Source organism: Schistocerca serialis, chromosome 1 (assembly GCF_023864345.2).
Source record: "Schistocerca serialis cubense isolate TAMUIC-IGC-003099 chromosome 1, iqSchSeri2.2, whole genome shotgun sequence".
In the NCBI taxonomy this organism is placed as follows: domain Eukaryota; kingdom Metazoa; phylum Arthropoda; class Insecta; order Orthoptera; family Acrididae; genus Schistocerca; species Schistocerca serialis.
The window spans coordinates 1033201495-1033223576 of record NC_064638.1 but is presented as its reverse complement, the minus strand read 5'-3'; the positions used below and the strand labels follow the sequence as shown (position 1 = coordinate 1033223576).

The 22082-nt window shown below is 40.9% G+C and overlaps 2 protein-coding genes across 4 annotated transcripts in view; one reads left to right on the top strand and one right to left on the bottom strand.

Moving 5' to 3' along the window:
* The window catches only part of LOC126414146 (protein neuralized), an 860420-nt gene extending 839689 nt beyond the window's left edge, over window positions 1–20731 (bottom strand). The window contains exon 1 of the mRNA XM_050083322.1: window positions 20475–20731. Coding sequence (XP_049939279.1) covers window positions 20475–20508 — 34 coding nt within the window. The 5' untranslated portion in view covers window positions 20509–20731. The remainder of the gene's footprint in view (window positions 1–20474) is intronic.
* LOC126414100 (mannosyl-oligosaccharide glucosidase) overlaps window positions 1–22082 on the top strand; it is a 413842-nt gene that overhangs the window by 336579 nt on the left and 55181 nt on the right. The window contains exon 1 of one of the 3 annotated variants that reach the window (XM_050083317.1): window positions 20848–21222. The exons of the other annotated variants lie outside the window; for them this stretch is intronic. The gene's annotated coding sequence lies outside the window, so the exon portion shown is untranslated. Of the gene's footprint in view, window positions 1–20847; window positions 21223–22082 lie in introns of those variants that run through there. 3 annotated transcript variants of the gene reach the window in all.

The following is a 22082-nucleotide window of genomic DNA, read 5'->3' as shown; positions in this document are numbered from 1 at the left end:
AATGTTGATCTTTTTTGTGCGTCATATATCACATAAATGTGCCAGTAAAATTTTTAATAACGACATAAATGTCTCATCTTCTGGGCTCGAAATTCTTCAGGTGGTCGTCCGCAAAGAGTTGATTTTTAAATGAGGTCCAAACGCTCTGTGATTTAAGAAATTCGTCGTACATTCTCTCACATAGTTTACTTCGAAAGTAAAGCTTTTCAAAACAATATTCGCAATATTTTTCCGTGACCTATTAGAAATAGGTTCGTTTCAGCAGTTGCCAGAGAGCGCCAGATAACAGACGCCACTGCACTTGGGCAGCTACGATGACGCAGGAAGCCCGCATATTCGTACGTGTGAAACATTAAAAGATCTTGCATTAAAACGAATCTAACGTAAACAGCTGTCACGTCACGCTCATTGGAGGCAATTTGTTGTTAAGAAGCATTGCATAGTCTTCCTAAAGCCTTTGACACACTTTGCTGTCGGCAGACGCTTGTGTGAGCACTGTGTTTTGTTGTATATGGCGCATTACCTTTGCGACTTAAGTTTTATTTTCGTTTTTTTTTCTCTCGTTCATGTTTTGTTGCTGCAGTATTTTTCTGCAGAAGCGGGATACAGTAATATTTTTTGTTAGAGTATTGGTTCTTACCAGTCAAAATCACAAAAATTTAACTGAAAACTGAAGCAATGAAAAATTCCCGGAAAATAAATTCCCAGCTTTTTCCCAGTTTTCTCCCGAATGAAAAATTGCCGGATTTTTCCCGGGTCGTATACACCCTGTTCATCTCATATTGGAATCAGCTCTTTTTTTTAACTGAACGACAGTTTAAAATTATAGGACAAACCCTACAGAGGCGAAATGCACTGAGGTGAGGAGTGGAGTTTGGGATGCATAAGGGTCCAAGCATCTGTATGTGTAGTGGGAAACAAATTTTACGTATATGAATTTGGAACTTAGGAGAAGTGTGATACTGCAACAGTTCCGTAGTGTCCCCATGGATATGCTCAATTCATTACGAATCAGTGTGCGGCAATTGGAAAAGTCAAGCAAAGCGGTCCACTTTAGCATAGCGCGAGAGATTCTTTTTTATCTGTATCTTATTTATGGAGTGATTTTTCTGTTTTACTAACTGATTCAAGTTTTGCTGCGATGTATGCGAGAGGAAGGTGTCCGCAATGTTAAAAGTTTCGAAACTGTGTTGGGATCTTGATTATTTATTGTCTTACAGAAAAACTGGTTAACCTTCTTAATCATTATAAGATTCAAACTGGAGAAGACAAGTCTCCAACGAAAATTAATTCATAAACTGCTTTCGCTGTCTTTTAATGCATCCTCAGAAACGAGGGAAAGAAACGTAAGAAGGAAAAGTGAACAGTTCTCGAACTGGCACAGACATATTTTACAAATCCGATGAAAGAAGAAGAATGGATTGTACGGCATTGTTGACCAACCTCCAACCACCTCTCCGTCACAGTAGGTCATTTTCATAGATAAAAGGAGTTTTCCTTACTGATTACCTCGCAAAAGGACGATACAATAACTGGCGAATATTGTGCCAATATTCTAGATCAATGGAATTGTTTCATGACAAAATTCGTGAAGAGAGGCCTGGATCGTAAAAGCCAAATATTCATCATTCATAAAGACAGCAATAGACCACAAAGGTGCAAATGCAATGGAACACTGACGGATTTTAAGTACGAATATGCAATCTATCTGTCTAACTGATAAGTATGTGAAAATAAGTGGTTGCAGAGAGCACTGAAAAATCATCAGACTACACTTATTTGAACACTACAACGTCCAAAAATAGTAGATAAAATCCAGTGGGTAAGTGTGTGACACTAATCTCTAGAAATTACAATGGCAAATTTCGGGTAGAGATAGCCACTGAAATGTAAACACGGACATAAAATAGTGCCCGGCATAAAATGAACCACATGTAGCTAACCTTTCAATGTTATTTATTACGCAGCAACCAGTTTCGGTGACTCAATACACCATTTTCAGGCCTTAACAGAGCCACCGAAACTGTCTGCTACATAACAGGTCTCACGGAAAAGGACGGCGGCAGATATTTCATTTTATACCGTAAGTGAAGCCGAAGTCCCACACACCTTCAGTCAGAAGTATGGGCACACAAAAACTTAATATATGTTTCATAGGGCAGTTACAAGAGATAAAAAAGCAACTCACAACCTCAGAGTGTAGTAGTGGTTATTTGTGTGCACCATACCTCGTCGCTGTCAAAGCGTGAATTACAATCTGACATGGTACTGCTGCGAGTAACTAATATGTTTATTCTGCCCGCAGACTTTTTGTCCCTGTGTCCTTGATAAACATGCGGACTTTTTTTCTGTGGCGAAGATTACTTCGCAAAGGGCTTAGAAGTAAGGTGCTGTATTCCATGTCATGAAGTGCCAGTTTCGTGAATAATTTACATAGCAGTACTTTAGGTTCTAAAAAAATAATACGTGTTGCCCATTAGAAATGTCAAGATAAAGTGGGATAAGGAACTTATGAAACGTTACATAAATTAAAGTATAAACATAAATGAAGGATTACTTACGAAACATCGTAACTGGAATAGATGTTGCATAAGATGGATATGCTACAACTGATATTGGGTAATAGCTACAAGGAATGGTGGGAGCAAAAAAAGAGAGAATAAATAAATAAAATAACTTTATGTCAATTCGAATTTCATTTATTTCTAGAATGAAACACATAAAATACAAATACATTTCTACAAATTTCAAACGTTATAAATTATTAGCCCCATGTTGTTTCAAACGTTATAAATTATTAGCCCCATGTTGTTTAAACGCAAGGAAAAATGAGTTTTATAAAGTAATGTAAGCTCTTCTTCGAAATTTCGGATTTAGAGATGGTCGGCTATTGTTGACGCAGAGGCTGAAAATAAAATCACTAACTAGTTGGTAAAGAGGTTAGCAAATTGTTTTTGTTGTTGTAAGATGTTTCTGGTGTGACACGGTGGTAATTTAATACCAGGAAACTAACAAAGCTTTAAATTTTGCAAGTTATTCAGGAACGGCATAATCATGTACGGAAGTCAGCTCATCATCAAATGCAAGTGTTTGGGGATATGTGAGGTACACTGTATCACAGTGAGTAATTATAAGATTTCCATATTCTTAAGTATGCCACCACAGCACATAATACTAGACACCGACCTCTTTCACAGCAATTTCAGCTAGATGGTTGCGTTGAAACTTTTGAGTTTCATGACATTTAAATGTCAATACAGTTGGATACCAGAAAACATTCCATCTACCAGTTTCAACAAGAATACCTCAGAGATCACACTGCCAAAAGAAATAGAGATATTGTAAGACTAGCATTTTCTATTCCCCTCAATGTAATATATTCTACACTGACTTTGAAGCTTTGTCGTCCACTACTTTTCAACACAGACTCATCATAGACTCACAGTACCAACTGTTTTGGTGTTTGAAATGCTAAAACAGTACAGAGTTGATGTAAGATCGTAGTTAAACCGACGAGAACCGCTCAACCTCCGACAAATAATGTTCATGTGTCCACTGCTCCCACGGCATTTGAATTTTGCTCGTCTGTGTATGCCTGTGGACATGAAGAAATTTTTTTAAAGCGATGCTGTCATTTGAAAATTAGTTGACGATAATTTAATTCTATTACTGCCAAGTTTTATTGACTAATAGTACTGTAGAGTTGAACGATGGCACTAGCAATTGCAGCCAGCTATCATAAGGTGAAAAATTACCATCGAAGCAGAAAGAAACCAAACTGGACACTGCCTATTACCTGTAGCTTCAAGCGTCTGAAAGAACAGATATAATCGATCTTGTGATAAGTACTACAGGAAATAAATACAACTGAATAGATAAATACTACTGGGATGTTACAGCGGAATAAATTGCACAGTATTCGCGAAACAGATCCTTTATTTCGAGCAATAAATCAGAGCTACTACCGAATCTGAAGCCCTACTCAACCCCCAAGTTGGTTTGAACGCAACAGTACTTTAATAAGGGTTCCGTTGTGGTTGGTATGCTCTTACCTTCCCCTGATCTTTGGGGTAACTTGATCAGCCACTTACTGGGAGACATACACTATAACATGGACGGCGAATTACCGTAAAACTTCGCACTTTTTACATATAAAAAGCTACAAGAGAGGTAAAAAATCCTAGGAGCGATTGAACATTAAATCCGGATCTTTGAACTTTCGTCCGATACTTACTCACTTAGCAACACACTAGTTATTAATTAATTAACTGTGTAATCGAGAGGGGCTACGTGAGGGGATTTTTCAACACTCATACCTATGACACTTAACTAAAATACGTAAGTGAACAACTTTAGTGATTTGCTGTTTATGAACAAATAGACAATTTACTCATTCATCCTGAGGTTAAACATCACTTTCCCGTATGTTTGCTTCAACAAATAAATGTTTTGTAAGGTGTCGCCACCGGCGCCAACCTTGTGTGAATGCTCTGAAAAGCTAATCATTTGCATACCACAACATAATCTTCCTGTCGGTTAAATTTCGCGTCTGTAGCACGTCATCTTCGTGGTATAGCAATTTTAATGGCCAGTAGTAAATATTGGGCGATGCCCAACTTTATCCCTTTGAACTACTTTCATATGAGCGAATTTGTCCCGCGGGAAGGGAACGAGAGCGCCGCGAAAAACTATTAATAACGTGGTGTTTTTTTTCAGCATTCTGACGATACTACATATTTTTTTTAAAAAAATTATGATTTCTGTTTATTAGTTATGATTTAAAATTGAAGTAATCACTAACTAAAACAAGGTTCCCCATTTTTTTAAATTTATATTGGTTTTCATAATGAACAAGGTGTTCCATCAAAGAGCCAGGATTCTCAAAGCGTTCCGTTAGAAGAAAAGTTTAGAAAACCCCTGGCTTAGACTAGCGATGGAATCAAGGAGCATATGCAAAAGGAGTTACACAGGCGTAAAATTTGTCATCTCTATACGATGTGCCACCCACACGATGGCTGCAAGAAGGCCACGAAATCCGACACCAAACCGTCATACCCGCTGTGATTCGCTCGCTTCATAGCTTTGTTGCCGCATGTACATTGTTAACAGGGCAGTAAGTCAGCATCAGATGAAATGTTCAGTGTCTCCGTGCAATATCGTGTGTTCATGGGTGGTTTCAGTCTTCCGTGGAACGAGGCATTCTGTGTCTGGTAGTGAGTGGAATGGAGGATCAAGGGCCAACGTGTACTGCTGCTCCAGTCGGTGTGCGTAAAGGGTGTAAAGACATTCGAAAACAATCCAAAATTGTCGTATCGAATGTACGGAACTTTTTTTATTGGTATGGCCAACAGTGAAAATCAGGAATAATATAGATTTTGCGCAAGTTCATAAAATGACAATAAAAACCTGTAGTATTTTCGAATCGACTGTATTCCATATTAACAGTGCAGAACCTCAGCAGAACCTCTAAATGTGAGCATGTGAAAGGCATAGAAATTAAAACTGATATTACAGAATTTGGCGATTTCGACAAAAAGTTTGTGCGTAGAAGTGTACATTGATATTACGACAGAGGAATACAAAAATACAGGGGATCACTGTGAGAAAAATTAGTTACTATAGCTCAGAGACTACCGTTCTTTGTCTTCTCTGCTCATCTGGATGTTGATTCAGAAAGTGTAATGGTGGACGAAAATTTGCAGTGGAATGCAGAGACATTGTAACAGCAAGTTCTGTGTAAAATGCACTTACTGCGTGATGATGAGAATAGTCCTTTGATATACTTCGATATAACATGGGTTTCACAAAACCACACGCAAAAATATATTTCGCTCGTCTTCAACAGTTACTTTTGTATAGTATATATCGGCGATTTGGATAATGGTTGCAGAGACGAAGGGTCAGTAACAGCTGCAAATACAAAAAATTCTGGAGGTAGGGAATATTTTCGGTGCTATTACGGCGAGCTGTCGGAACTAAAATCCTAGCGGAGGTACACGAGCACTCGGGCGCTGTCGCGCAGTCCTTGTAAATAAAATGCGTCCGTACGTGACTCGATACAGTAATGACGTCTGAGATGGCACCAAAATTAAGTTCACAGTTTAACAACTTTCTATTTTTTTTTTTTTTTTTTGGTCATCAGTCAACTGACTGATTTGATGCGGCCCGCCACGAATTCCTTTCCTGTGCTAACCTCTTCATCTCAGAGTCGCACTTGCAACCTACGTCCTCAATTATTTGCTTGACGTATTCCAATCTCTGTCTTCCTCTACAGTTTTTACCCTCTACAGCTCCCTCTAGTACCATGGAAGTCATTCCCTCATGTCTTAGCAGATGTCCTATCATCCTGTCCCTTCTCCTTATCAGTGTTTTCCACATATTCCTTTCCTCTCCGATTCTGCATAGAACCACCTCGTTCAGTCCACCTAATTTTCAACATTCGTCTATAGCACCACATCTCAAATGCTTCGATTCTCTTCTGTTCCGGCTTTCCCACAGTCCATGTTTCACTATCATACAATGCTGTACTCCAGACGTACATCCTCAGAAATTTCTTCCTCAAATTAAGGCCGGTATTTGATATTAGTAGACTTCTCTTGGCCAGAAATGCCGTTTTTGCCATAGCGAGTCTGATTTTGATGTCCTCCTTGCTCCGTCCGTCATTGGTTATTTTACTGCCTAGGTAGCAGAATTCCTTAACTTCATTGACTTCGTGGCCATCAATCCTGATGTTAAATTCCTCGCTGTTCTCATTTCTACTACTTCTCATTACCTTCGTCTTTCTCCGATTTACTCTCAACCCATACTGTGTACTCATTAGACTGTTCATTCCGTTCAGCAGATCATTTAATTCTTCTTCACTTTCACTCAGGATAGCAATGTCATCAGCGAATCGTATCATTGATATCCTTTCACCTTGTATTTTAATTCCACTCCTGAACCTTTCTTTTATTTCCATCATTGCTTCCTCGATGTACAGATTGAAGATTAGGGGCGAAAGGCTACAGCCTTGTCTTACACCCTTATTAATACGAGCACTTCGTTCTTGATCGCCGACTCTTATTATTCCCTCTTGGTTGTTGTACATATTGTATATGACCCGTCTCTCCCTATAGCTTACCCCTACTTTTTTCAGAATCTCGAACAGCTAGCACCATTTTATATTGTCGAACGCTTTTTCTAGGTCGACAAATCCTATGAAAGTGTCTTGATTTTTCTTTAGCCTTGCTTCCATTATTAGCCGTAACGGCAGAATCGCCTCTCTCGTCCCTTTACTTTTCCTAAAGCCAAACTGATCGTCACCTAGCGCATTCTCAATTTTCTTTTCCATTCTTCTGTATATTATTCTTGTAAGCAGCTTCGATGCATGAGCTGTTAAGCTGATTGTGCGATAATTCTCGCACTTGTCAGCTCTTGTCGTCTTCGGAATTGTGTGGATGATGCTTTTCCGAAAGTCAGATGGTATGTCGCCAGACTCATATATTCTACACACCAACGTGAATAGTCGTTTTGTTGCCACTTCCCCCAATGATTTTAGAAATTCTGATGGAATGTTATCTATCCTTTCTGCCTTATTTGACCGTAAGTCCTCCAAAGCTCTTTTAAATTCCGATTCTAATACTGGATCCCCTATCTCTTCTAAATCGACTCCTGTTTCTTCTTCTATCACATCAGACAAATCTTCACCCTCATAGAGGCTTTCAATGTATTCATTCCACCTATCTGCTCTCTCCTCTGCATTTAACAGTGGAATTCCCGTTGCACTCTTAATGTTACCACCGTTGCTTTTAATGTCACCAAAGGTTGTTTTGACTTTCCTGTATGCTGAGTCTGTCCTTCCGACAAACATATCTTTTTCGCTGTCTCCACATTTTTCCTGCAGCCATTTCGTCTTAGCTTCCCTGCACTTCCTATTTATTTCATTCCTCAGCGACTTGTATTTCTGTATTCCTGATTGTCCCGGAACGTGTTTGTACTTCCTCCTTTCATCAATCAACCGAAGTATTTCTTCTGTTACCCATGGTTTCTTCGCAGCTACCTTCTTTGTACCTATGTTTTCCTTCCCAACTTCAGTGATGGCCCTTTTTAGAGATGTCCATTCCTCTTCAACTGTACTGCCTACTGCGCTATTCCTTATTGTTGTATCTATAGCGTTAGAGAACTTCAAACGTATCTCGTCATTCCTTAGTACTTCCGTACAAGATCTAACAGAACACAAATTCATCAGCGGCGACATTTTTTGTTACACAGGCGGTAAAGATACCAACCCTCTTACGGATATTTTATTTTTTATCTCAGAATACTTTTATCTTTCACGTCTTTTCTGGAACATTGTTCCAGGAAAACAGCGGTCGCGGTTTACCAATAATTTAAAAAAAAAAAAATATGTTGTTGTTGTGGTCTTCAGTCCAGAGACTGGTTTGATGCAGCTCTCCACGCTACTCTATCCTGTGCAAGCTTCTTCATTTCCCAGTACCTAGTGCAACCTACATCCTTTTGAATCTGCTTAGTGTATTCATCTCTTGGTCTCCCTCTACGATTTTTACCCTCCACGCTGCCCTCCAGTACTAAATTGGTGATCCCTTGATGCCTCAGAACATGTCCTACCAACCGGTCCCTTCTTCTTGTCAAGTTGTGCCACAAACTCCTCTTCTCCCCAATTCTATTCAATACCTCCTCATTAGTTATGTGATCTACCCACCTAATCTTCAGCATTCTTCTGTAGCACCGCATTTCGAAAGCTTCTATTCTCTTCTTGTCCAAACTATTTATCGTCCATGTTTCACTTACATACATGGCTACACTCCATACAAATACTTTCAGAAACGACTTCCTGACACTTAAATCTATACTAGATGTTAAATTTCTCTTCTTCAGAAACGCTTTCCTTGCCACTGTCAGCCTACATTTTATATCCTCTCTACTTCGACCATCATCAGTTATTTTTCTCCCCAAATAGCAAAACTCCTTTACTACTTTAAGTGTCTCATTTCCTAATCTAATTCCCTCAGCATCACCCAATTTAATTCGAGTGCATTCCATTATCCTCGTTTTGCGTTTGTTGCTATTCATCTTATATCCTCCTTTCAAAACACTGTCCATTCCGTTCAACTGCTCTTCCAAGTCCTTTGCTGTCTCTGGCAGAATTACAATGTCATCGGCGAACCTCAAAAGTTTTTATTTCTTCCCCATGGATTTTAATACCTACTCCGAATTTTTCTCTTGTTTCCTTTACTGTTTGCTCAATATACAGATTGATTTAAAAACATATCATTATTATAATAATAAAGCGAAATAATTGTAAAATATAATTACTCATGATGATGAAAGGAGCTGGGCTGGTTGAGCAGGCTACTCTAGACAGATGTAATCGACTGCTGACTCTGGCTCAGCTGCTCGTCGTTAAACAGTGATAGCCCCGCCCCCTGCCTCCAGCATGGCGTCATTACTGGCCAATGGCTATGGATCGTGAGTGTAAGTAATAAAAGCTACTTCTAAAATACACTGATTTTGTCCATTCAGCCTGTTCAGCAAGCCCTGCTCCAGTCACCATTATGGGTATACTATTCACATTAATTATATTGTATAACTGTTTCCCTTCATTATTATAAGCTGTTTACTACTCTCTATGCAGAGTACAGGATCTGAAGATGATCTACGTACAACAGATCGAAACCGGTTACCGGTTTCAATAAAATATTTATGCGTTCAAAGATGTTTATGTTTTCATAGTAAAATATTTATCAGATGCATATATAAATTTAGAGAATGTTCATATATCATTTTCAATCCAAATATGACAGCCGTTCTGTTTTTTTTTTCCCAGAAGTTTAAGTAAAAAGAAATTTCTTTTTCTTTTTCAAAATCACTTTCCTTCAAATTTTCTCGTAACGTTATTTTTATTTATTTTTTTCGTAGCAACTGGCAACAATTTTCTTTAGAAAGAACACCATCATATTCTGGACCAAAAATAGGGATGTCTAATTTTTTTCCGGAATTCTTACTAACGTCTCAAATTATCAGTAACCGGCAATGCTGTCGGACAGTGAGATGACCATGAGGTGTCTATTTTGGTGACGGCCGCTATACTGTCGCACTCATCTCTCTTCGAGTGGATGATCGCCATTATCTGGTTTAGTATTTGATCAACGAACTTTCTTAAAAACTGTCGCCACTCTGTGTACAAAAGGAGTGTTCACGATTAGCCAGTTGGCCACGACTGTCTAATGTTGAACTACTCCAATCTGCCAATGTCTCTCCACTACAGTTCGTTCGGTAACAAATGCCTCGACACTAGTTCATCCTGCTGTCTACCTGTCGTCCTCTTCTCAAACAGGAAGTCGTCTGCCGGGTACAGATGACGAAAGCGGGCTGCAGCATCGCTGGTGCACCAAGAAGTTTTGGGTAACTCTGTTGTGGCAACAAAACTCTCATATTTCAAGCCCAACGTTTATTTTCACTGCCAAATACAACTGTTTGTGTGATTTTCTCCATTTATGGAAACCGGAACTGGAATATTCAATGCCAAGTCGGAAATACGTGGAAAATTCATTCAACAGATGAGAAGGATTTATGGGTTGTGAAGGTCGTTAATAATAACAATGATAGTGGACACTCATGAATTAATCAGTATGGGACTGTACGATAAGCCGTAAATGGGTGATATCCACATGTAGAGGACCCGAAGGGGCCGATATTTCGGCAGATGCAGATGACAAACAGGTATTCATTGGACAAATATATTATACTAGAACTGACATGTGATTACATTTTCACGCAATTTGGGTGCCTAGATCCTGAGAAATCAGTACCCAGAACAACCACCTCTGGCCGTAATAACGGCCTTGATACGCCTGGGCATTGAGTCACACAGAGCTTGGATGGCGTGTACAGGTACAGTTGCATATGCAGCTTCAACACAATACCACAGTTCATCAAGAGTAGTGATCGGCGAGACGAGGCAGTTGCTCGGCCACCATTGACCAGACGTTTTCAATTGGTGAGAGATCTGGAGAATGTGCTGGCCAGGGTAGCAGTCGAACATTTTCTGTATCCAGAAAGGTCCGTACAGGTACTGCAACATGCGGTCGTGCATTATCCTGCTGAAATGTAGGGTTTCGCAGGGATCGAATGAAGGGAAGAGCCACAGGCCGTAACAAATCTGAAATGTAACGTCCACTGTTCAAAGTGCCGTCAAGGCGAACAAGAGGTGACCGAGACGTGTAACCAATGGGACCCCATACCATCACGCCGGGTGATACGCCAGTATGGCGATGACGAATACTCGCTTCCAATGTGCGTTCACCGCGATGTCGCCAAACACGGATGCGACCATCAGGATGCTGTAAACAGAACCTGGATTCATCCGAAAAAATGACGTTTTGCCATTCGTGCACCCAGGTTCGTCGTTGAGTACACCATCGCAGACGCTCCTGTCTGTGGTGCAGCGTCAAGGGTAACCGCAGCCATCGTCTCCGAGCTGATAGTCCATGCTGCTGCAAACGTCGTCGAACTGTTCGTGCAGAAGGTTGTTGTCTTGAAAACGTCCCCATCTGTTGACTCAGGGATCGAGACGTGGCTGCACGATCCGTTACAGCCATGCGGATAAGATGCCTCTCATCTCGACTGCTAGTGATACGAGGCCGTTGGGATCCAGCACGGCGTTCCGTATTACCCTCCTGGACCCACCGATTCCATATTCTGCTAACAGTCATTGGATCTCGACCAACGCGAGCAGCAATGTCGCGATACGATAAACCGCAATCGCGATAGGCTACAATCCGACCTTTGTCAAAGTCGGAAACGTGATGGTACGCATTTCTGCTCATTACACGAGGCATCACAACTTTTCACCAGGCAACGCCGGTCAACTGGTGTTCGTGTATGTGAAATCGGTTGGAAACTTTCCTCATGTCAGCACGTTGTAGGTGTCGCCACCGTCGCCAACCTTGTGTGGATGCTCTGAGAAGCTAATCATTTGCATATCACAGCATCTTCTTCCTGTCGGTTAAATTTCGCGTCTGTAGCACGTCATCTTCGTGGTGTAGCAATTTTAATGGCCAGTAGTGTATGTCACCGTAACTTTCACCTGACCCTGGCTGTCTAACATTAATAATGTGCTGTTAATTACAACGCGATAAATTCCAGCCCACAACGATAACTGTGTCCAGCGTTTGCTCGTCTCCTGTTCGTCCAGGGGCACATCGGCGCGGCAGTCTGCCGACAGCGCCGCCCCACCCGAGCTGTGCTGGGCCTCAGCTGGAGCAGTGGGTCCGTCTGTTGAGAGCCAACGAGAAAGGTCACAGCGGTAAGCGAGAAACAGAGATGGTCATGTGGCAGTACGGGCGGAACTGCAATTTCACGTGGTCAGTAGTGGAGCAGACGGGCATGAAGTACAGGCTTTAGCTAATGGCAGCTTGTTATCAACATGCAGACTGGTTCCTGGTCGAAGTGGGCGGACCGTGCATGGCGTCTTGGCTACAGTGTAGACCGTGTTGGCTGTACACCAGTACTCTTCAACAACTGTGTGCAAGAAGAGTGTCGTGCTGGTGGTGCTCGACAGAAAACGATGGCTGTGCAATCGCCAGTGGTCTGGCTGTGTTATTTTGGATAGGGCAACTGTAGCCTTCTTAATGCGGTCGACGGAAACGTTGTATTAACGAAGATATATACAGGGTGGTCTATTGATCGTGACCGGGCCAAATATATCACGAAATAAACGTCAAATGAAAAAACTACAAAGAACGAAACTTATCTAGCTTGAAGGGGGAAATCAGATGGCGCTATGGTTGGCCCGCTAGATGGCGCTGCCATAGGCCAAACGGATATTAACTGCGTTTTTTTTCTTTTTTTTTTTAATAGAAAGCCCCATTTCTTATTACACATTCGTGTAGTACGTAAGGAAATATGAATGTTTTAGTTGAACCACTTTTTTCTCTTTGTGACACATGGCGCTGTAAAAGTCACAAACATATTTCTCACAATTTTAGACGAACAGTTGGTAACAGGTACGTTTTTTAAATTAAAATACAGAAGGTATTTGAACATTTTATTTCGGTTGTTCCAATGTGATACATGTACCTTTGTGAAATTATCATTTCTGAGAACGCATGCGTGATTACCTGTAAATACCACATTAATGCAATAAATGTTCAATATGATGTCTGTCAACCTCAATGCATTTGGCAATACATGTAATGACATTCCTCTCAACAGCGAGTAGTTTGCCTTCTGTAATGTTCGCACATGCATTGACAATGCGCTGACGCATGTCAGGCGTTGTCGGTGGATCACGATAGCAAATATCCTTCAACTTTCCCCACAGAAAGAAATCCGGGGACGTCAGATCCGGTGAACGTGCGGGTCATGGTATGGTGCTTCGACGACCAATCCACCTGTCATGAAATATGCTATTCAATACCGCTTAACCGCACGCGAGCTATGTGCCGGACATCCGTCATGTTGGAAGTACATCGCCATTCTGTCATGCAGTGAAACATTTTGTAGTAACATCGATAGAACATTACGTAGGAAATCAGTATACATTGCACCATTTAGATTGCCATCGATAAAATGGGGGCCAATTATCCTTTCTTCCATAATGCCGCACCATACATTAACCCGCCAAGGCCGCTGATGTTCCACTTGTCGCAGCCATCGTGGATTTTCCGTTGCCCAATAGTGCATACTATGCCGGTTTACGTTACCGCTTTTGGTGAATGTCGCTTCGTCGCTAAATAGAACGCGTGCAAATATCCGTCATCGTCCCGTAATTTCTCTTGTGCCCAGTGGCAGAACTGTACACTACGTTCAAAGTCGTCGCCATGCAATTCCTGGTGCATAGAAATATGGTACGGGTGCAATCGATGTTGATGTAGCATTTTCAACACCGACGTTTATGAGATTCCAGATTCTCGGGTGATTTGTCTGCTACTGATGTGCGGATTAGCAGCGACAGCAGCTAAAACACCTACTTGGGCATCATCATTTGTTGCAGGTCGTGGTTGACGTTTCACATGTGGCTGAACACTTCCTGTTTCCTTAAATAATGTAACTATCCGGCGAACGGTCCGGACACTTGGATGATGTCGTCCAGGTTACCGAGCAGGATACATAGCAAACGCCCGTTGGGCATTTTGATCACAATAGCCATACATGAACACGATATCGACCTTTTCCGCAATTGGTAAACGGTCCATTTTAACACGGGTAATGTATCACGAAGCAAATACCGTCCGCACTGGCGGAATGTTGCGTGATACCACGTACTTTTGTACGTTTGTGACAATTACAGCGCCATCTTGGACCACCCTATATATTTATTGTGACAATTGAAGATCGGTGAAGATCCGAAACGCGTCTTAGCACAAGTAATGCTACATATATAAAGCAGCTGGTTGCTATACTTCTTCCAGTAAGGCCAATAGGTTCCTGTACAGTTCGCCTGTGACGAACAATGGCGGACGCCATCAGTGATAAATACCCCCCCCCCCTCCCCCCCCTGAGAATATCTGCATCTATACAGATATTCCGCTAGCCATCGTATGGTGCGTGGCGGAGGGTACCTGGTACCACGAATAGTTATTTCCTTTCCTGTTCCACTCGCAAATACAGCGAGAGAAAACGGCTGCCTATATGTCTCCGTATCAGCTCTTATTTCTCACATCTAATCTTCTTAGTCCTTACGAGAAATGTATGTTGGCGGCGGTAGAATCGTTCCGCAATCAGCTTCAAATGTCGGTTCTCTAAATTTTCTCAATAGTGAGCCTCGAAACGAATGTTTCCTCCCCTCCAGCGATTCCAAGTTAAGTTTCTGAAGTATCTCGTTATACAGCACTTGTGTGTTGTTCGAAACCACCGGTAACAAACCTAGCAGCCCGCCTCTGAACTTCATGTCTTCCTTTAATGTGACCTGGTGCGGATCCCAAGCACTCGAGCACTACTCGGAATACGTCTCACTAGCGACCCATATTCAGTCTCCTTTGCAGAAGAACCATACTTTCCTTAAATTCTCCCAATAAACTGGAGTGGACCATTCGCCTTTCCTACCACAATCCTCACTGCATGTCCCATTGCATATCGCTTTACACTGTTACGTACAGATATTTAAACAACACGACTTTGACGTAATAACGCTGTATCAGAACATTATGGGTTTGTTTTTCCTACTACACCGCATTAATGTTAATTTTTCTACATTTAGAGCTGTCAGTCATTCATCAAACGAACTAGGTATTTTGTCTAAGCCATATTGTATCAAGTATTGGAGGGCAGCGTGGAGGGTAAAAATCGTAGAGGGAGACTAAGAGATGAATACACTAAGCAGATTCAGAAGGATGTGGGTTGCAGCAGGTACTGGGAGATGAAAAAGCTTGCACAGGATAGAGTAGCATGGAGAGCTGCATCAAACCAGTCTCAGGACTGAAGACCACACCACCAACCATATTGTATCACCCTACAGTCAGTCAACTTCGAAACCTTTCCAAACACTACAGCATCACACGAAACAAGCACAGATTGGTGCCCACCCCGTCCGCCAGTTCATTTATGTATAAAGAACATAACAGCATTCGACTCACACTTCCCTGGGGCACTCCTGACGATACCCTAGTCTCGATGAACACTAACCGCCGAGGACAACATGCAGGGTTCTATTACTTCAGAAGTGTTCGATCTGGGAACCTATTCCATATGCTCGTACTTTTGTTACCAGTCTGCAGTGCGGCGTATGTCGAATGCTTCTCGGAAATTAGAAATATGGAATCTGCCTGTTGAACTTCACCCATAGCTCACAGTATATAATGGAAGGAAACGGCAAGCAGGGTTTCACAAGAGCCATGCTTTCTAAAAACCAGGCTCATTCACGGACAAAAGCTTTTCAATTTCTAGGAAATTTATTACATTCGAATTCAGAATATGTTTTAGAACTCTGCAGCAAAACGGATGTTAAGGATATTGGTCGGATATTGGTCTGTAATTTTGCGGAATATCTCCACCACTTACTGGTATCATTCCCTACTGGTATGGGGGACGCATCGCCTCACGTAATGTTCGACGCAGTCATACCCTGCCAGAGGTGTATAGAATGCACACAAAAAACTCGGCCCCTACCTGCACAGACGGCGTTGTAATGGTGGGGTGTCCGCTGCGAAAAGGTCACCGCGGGATAGGGGAGGTGCTGTCCAACAGCTGAAGTTTATGCACAAGCAGAACTTCTGGGCTACAGCTTATGAGTCTGAAAATAAACCTATCATCACATTATGCCAGTACGACATGTAATTCTACAAGTCTCAGTCCCTGGCTAGAGTACCAAATACGAAAATCAGGGCACAAACAACTGAGACTTTCACTTTTAACAAACAACCTGCACAGCTCAGCAGGTGACAGCAAACTAAGGCGGCCAGCCCTTCGGAGAAAAAGGATACACTCGACCAATGCTAAGAATAAGAAAGAGTTTCTACCCAAGCCCTATCAACGTGTTCATCAGTACAGGCGAATTTTTTCTGTTGATCTCTTATGCCCAGTTATGTGCAGCGAGCATAAAAATTACACACAATGGAAGGTATCTTCGGTATCCTATAACAATGAGATGGTTCTGGGTGTATCGTTGGTCATAATCTGTTATTGTTATCCAACTGCACGAGGTGGCGCAGCGATTTGGGCATGACACACTAACTCACGAAGAGCAGAGTTTAATTACCCATCCGGCTATGCTGATTCATATAGTTTCTCAAAATCGATTACGTAGAATGCGGAAGTGGTTCTTTTTAAAAAGCACGCCTCAATTTTGTCGTATCCGAGTTAGAGCTCAGCCTTGAATGAGCTCGCCTTGACAGAACGCAAATCAATCTTCTTTCCATATTTTTACCCGCCATCTAATGGATGAATGATCTACTGCACTGGGGTTCGTTCAGGGAGGGAGGGGGGGGGGGGGGGAGGGAAGAGGCAGGGGTGGACGTGGGGAGGGAGGGAGGGAGGGAGGGATTGAGGGAGGGAGTCTTTCAATGACCATCTCAATTCCTTCAACCAACATAGTAGTAATGAGAAATGCTGCACTTTTTTTTTCAAAATCTTACCTAAATACGTACTGACTGCAGAAAGTTTATAACAACTGCTAAGAAAAGTAATGACACCGCTAGTGTTCTTCAGAAGGATGTGTGTATTGTTTCTCTGAACATAAAAAAAAGGACGGACGGAAGACTGAGATTCAATGTTTTGTTCTAGACGAGCGCATTAGAAATGAGACACTGCCTCGGATTGTGTGAGAAATTCGGCTGTTTCCTTTTCTAAGGATCGTACGTACCTGGGCATCTGCCGCAATCGATTTGGAGCGAAGTAAAGAAAACCTAAATCTGGATGATCGGTCGGGGGTTTGAACTAGGCAAAAAAATCATCAAATGAATGCGTCAGTTTCACGCATTTAACAATTTACATTGTACACTTATTTACATAGTTTGATCACTTTCACTATTGCTCGGCCTATGCTCAGCTGTCAGGTTACAGTTCCCATGCCTGGGGTTCAGCCCAAGATCAGGCACGTTTTTTATTTATTTTTTCCCTAGCGATTGATAACAAATTATAATTTGCACTATGGTCCACTGCGGATTCCACTAAAGCAAGCTGGATGGATCCCTTTTCGTATAAAGAAACTGGCCTTGTCTAGGAAAATATAGTTTGAGGATCAACTTACTTATGGGTCTTGTTGCTACTGAAATACGGTCTTTACTGGCGTCCTTTTGTCACTGAGTTTCTGGAAAATACTAATCCATTTCCCGATCGCGACCATTTCTTGCATATCGCCGAACATATTGACTGTTACACATAGCTGGAACGCTTATTTCTGGGAGCAATACCCTCCGCTGCGGCCCGCGTCAAGAAATGCTTACTTTGTCTACTAGAAACAATTTCTTTATAATGTGCAGTCACTGAAACGTTTCTCGATTGTCACACATTACAATTCTGATGGATAGTTGCACTCGAATTTAGTAGCGAGCCAATGTGAATAATTGCACATGCCATTAAAATGACAATGCGAAATGTGTTTGCCCGGAACCGTAGGAACGAAATCTAGCGGTGATATCATACAATAAAATCGCAGCGTCGGATGCTGTTACAGCTTTAACCGTCGGCCGCGACTGGGTGGTTGAGAGTATTTTAGTCAAACAAGGCCAGGCAATAATGACGGGCACCAGAATTTACTCAGCAGCTACTTCTCAGCACCTTATCAAAACGAAAACAATGAAGATCTGTATTGAAAACCGCTTTCTTCCTAGAGACTTACATAGTGTGCTCGTACTGTGCGTTAGCTTAAACATCTTTGAAGAAAAGGGCGCTCGTGTGCGATAAGCCCATCTGTCGTAGGTAGGACGCAACGATAATGAACTCGGAATTTCACTGACTTGTTCCGACAGCTGAGGTCCTAAGGGCACGGAACACTGCGCTGAGGGGGCAATAATTTGCAAATCGGAAACAGAATTCACGCCAAACGCTGGTGTAGTCATTGTTTTGGTGAAACATTTCGTTTGGCAGAACGGCAATACCCTCCTGTGAATTCAACTTCTAAATTAATTTCTTGCTGTCGTCAAACATTACCATTAATAAACAAAAATATTTCATTTAAACATCCTTATCTGACACTTCTCTCTGTGGGTTGCTATTATTGCGTTTAAAATGAAAGGCATCTCCGAAAGCCGGTATCAAATAACGAAAGCACGACTTGTGTAAATCGACTGTTCTCGAGTCCTGAACATCGAACAAAAGAATTTGAATCGGCTAGAGAAGGCAACATATCTCTTGTTATTTATCTTAATCGTCATTCACTAGACATCACTCCAGTGCAGACAAGGTACGCAGTGGAAGACATTTTCCAGCAGCACCCCTTTTGCTTGCAGTATCTGCTCTCAATCAATCAAATCTGAAAAATGAAATGATGTTTTTAATTCTGTCGAGAGAGAGAAATGGGAAAGGGGGCGGGCTCAAAAATTCCAAAGCAGGTAGAACAAAATAAAGAAACAAAAACAAATAAATTAACAATTGCCCAAGACAGAACAAAAACTCAAGAACGCAAGAGGGAAGATAAAAGTGGACAGAACGAGAACTGAAAAAAAAGTAACACTTACTTGTATGGTCAAAAAGGGGTGAAATGTAAAAGGCCTAATTACGCGGGGATAAAATAATTCCCTCATAAAGACCTCTTCCAGCATCTTTCAGTCTACTAACGACTCTTTGCTGCAGCACTGAATAAAAACACGAATTGTTGTGATTCCTGGGCAATGCACTTCATGCGGATGAGATTTACAGCGACTCGATTGACGAGCGTCATCAAAGATTTGAAAAGTATGAAAAAGTCTAAAGGTCAGAAATGATGATCTCTAGTGTAGTGAAAAGTTACATAACAACCACCAACATTCTATTTAATTTCCACGAAAGAGAGAGAGAGAATCGTATTTAATGTAAGAAAGGGGGCGGGGCGGTCTGTACCAAATAATACGGCCCGCCTTATGATCGCAAACGACAGACACTGAGAAACCTATGTTTTGCTTCGAAAGAGTTTCTTGAGAAGCACTACACTAACAAATAATGTACAAAAATAAGCTGCAAATTATGTACGTGCCCAAAGCGGTATAACGCATCTGCGATAAATTTTTATTATTCAAAGACTTACAGTTTATCAAATGAACTATGCCTATGGCTTTGAAACCATCTATGGAACAAAGGTAGGCGATTGCGTTCACGACAAATTCACTGTTGACATGTATACATATTCTGCTACTTACATTTAGCATATTTAGTCTTTAAAACCTACTGAAAAATCTCATAGCAAATTCATCATGAATCGAATAATTAAAACGACACAACAATTTCAACAGCAAAACAGTTGCCTCTGTGATTGTTTCAGGTGCAGCCTTTCGGTAAGTTTTATCAATACTTCTCATCAGTAGCTAATCATTGAATAGGTTGCATATTAATAAAGAAGTGCATTAAATCCGAGCAGACAAAATATAGGAAAATAAACAAACGCTAATTAGAAGATATATATGTATGTAAATCCAGATAAATAATTTCCACGACAAAAACCAAAAATGCTCGAGATAATTTTAATGTTTCGTGGAAACAGAAACAACTCTATGTAAGGGCCCGGACATTAATTTCATTCTAAAGGACATGTGCCAGGAGTAACGTAGAACTAAAAGTTCTGATCAATCCAAATGGACAAATATTATTTGTAATAAATATCTAATACCAATGTTCGTTCAGTAATTTGTGCACAAGAACACTGATAAGCTGCACGTCGTTTCTAAATCTTCTAGCTGTCAAATAAAACACAGTCTCTACCACATTCCGCAATTCAGAATATACACACACACGATAGGCATCCAACTGTCAACATAATCACGTGCGACTGCTTCTGACGGCGACATAATATTCCAATATATCTCTGGCTACGATAAAAAGTAAATAATGACATCACTCACTGTTTTGACCAAGGCTGCTGGATGTCTGTCCCATTTCTCAAGACATCTCCAGAATTTCGAATTCTTGTTAAGTTTCAGGTGACCCGATGACGATTATCAAATACTGTCCCACTTAACAACTGCAAACATCTGGCTAATTAACGGAACAACTGCCACTGTTTCAGACTACTGTAAAATGGCAAAGGTTCTTCACCTTGCACTTGTTCACGAATTACAAACTCGTTACAGGTATTGCCATCTATGATGGAGTCGTTACACTTGACTCCTTAAAGGTTGGTAGGATTGGATAAAGGATGTAATTACTATAAAGGGTTGGTATCACTACTTATGCTATGCAATGCAAAGAATTTATGGCAAAGATGTGTCACTGGATCAATGTTGATATCTGAAGTGACTATGTTTACGTATGTTATGAGTCTGACACGTGTGTTGTGTTGTTAAAGTGTGTAGCGAAATATAGCTGCCAAAGTATTTTAATGAACAGCGTCAAAGTTATAAATATGCTGATTTGTAGAAGACCGTATTCTGACACTTTATAGCCTGTGTCGGCTGTGAGTGATTGGAAAACTAACAGCAAACGCATGCATTATTGCTTAATTTGCAAAATTTATCTCGTTTTCATAGTAAAATCAGAGAGATGTTAGTATTCTATTTACGAACTACGTGGCCAGAGAGCAGGGCGCACCTTCAGGAGTGACGTTATTTTTCCATGTGTACGACAAACAGGCACAAACTCTTCTCAGGAAAGGTGCGCGTACCGGTATTTAGTATGGTATACGCCTTCTTATAGTGTGTAACGCCCTCATAATTTTAGCGGCATGAGCAGAAAGCGCCCAGAAATTAAAAAGAAGAAACCTGAATAATGTGGAATAATTTATTCTCCTGCAGTCACAAAAAATGACTGCAGCAGTATAAATTATTCCACCTCAAACAACATCAATATAACATGAATAAATTAAAAAAACCCTGAAGTTAATTTACAAGTATGCTGTAGTTCATATAAAGATAAAAATTAGAGTATAGTAAATGTTCTTATCAAGTTTAAATCAGAAGAAGAATCTGACAATACAAAATTTATTATCAGCTGCAGCCTTCTTGTCTTTAGAGTGATTTTAGCCCAGCCGTTTCTGAAATGGTCTGAAGTAGTTGTCATTCAGCGCAGCCGACATTTTACGTTTCAGCCAAAACCCACTCGGCTGATGCTCATTTCTTTTCTTCACGATAAATATTCTCGTTTATCAGAAATCGTGTAAGTTCTTTTCTCCCCTAAATATTGTAGATGAACCATACTTGTGACTTGTGCAAGGGTAATTATCATCACTTGCTTCATCAGCATGCCTTTAATCTTGGTGTATCATTTTATTAACTATTCAAAACACACTTTTCTTAATAAATTGCGATGTATTACAACTCATTTTCAAAAGAAAATAAGTTTTTTTTATAGCCTATAGCAGTTCCAGTACAATACAGCATCAATGTAGTAGATTACTCTTGGTGTTTGTGCATCAATGGTCACTTTATTGTTTTTATAAAGATTGTTAGATTGTTATAAACCTCCAGATACCCAACAACCAAATTTATATGACTTTTGGTTAGCTGACTTCTTTT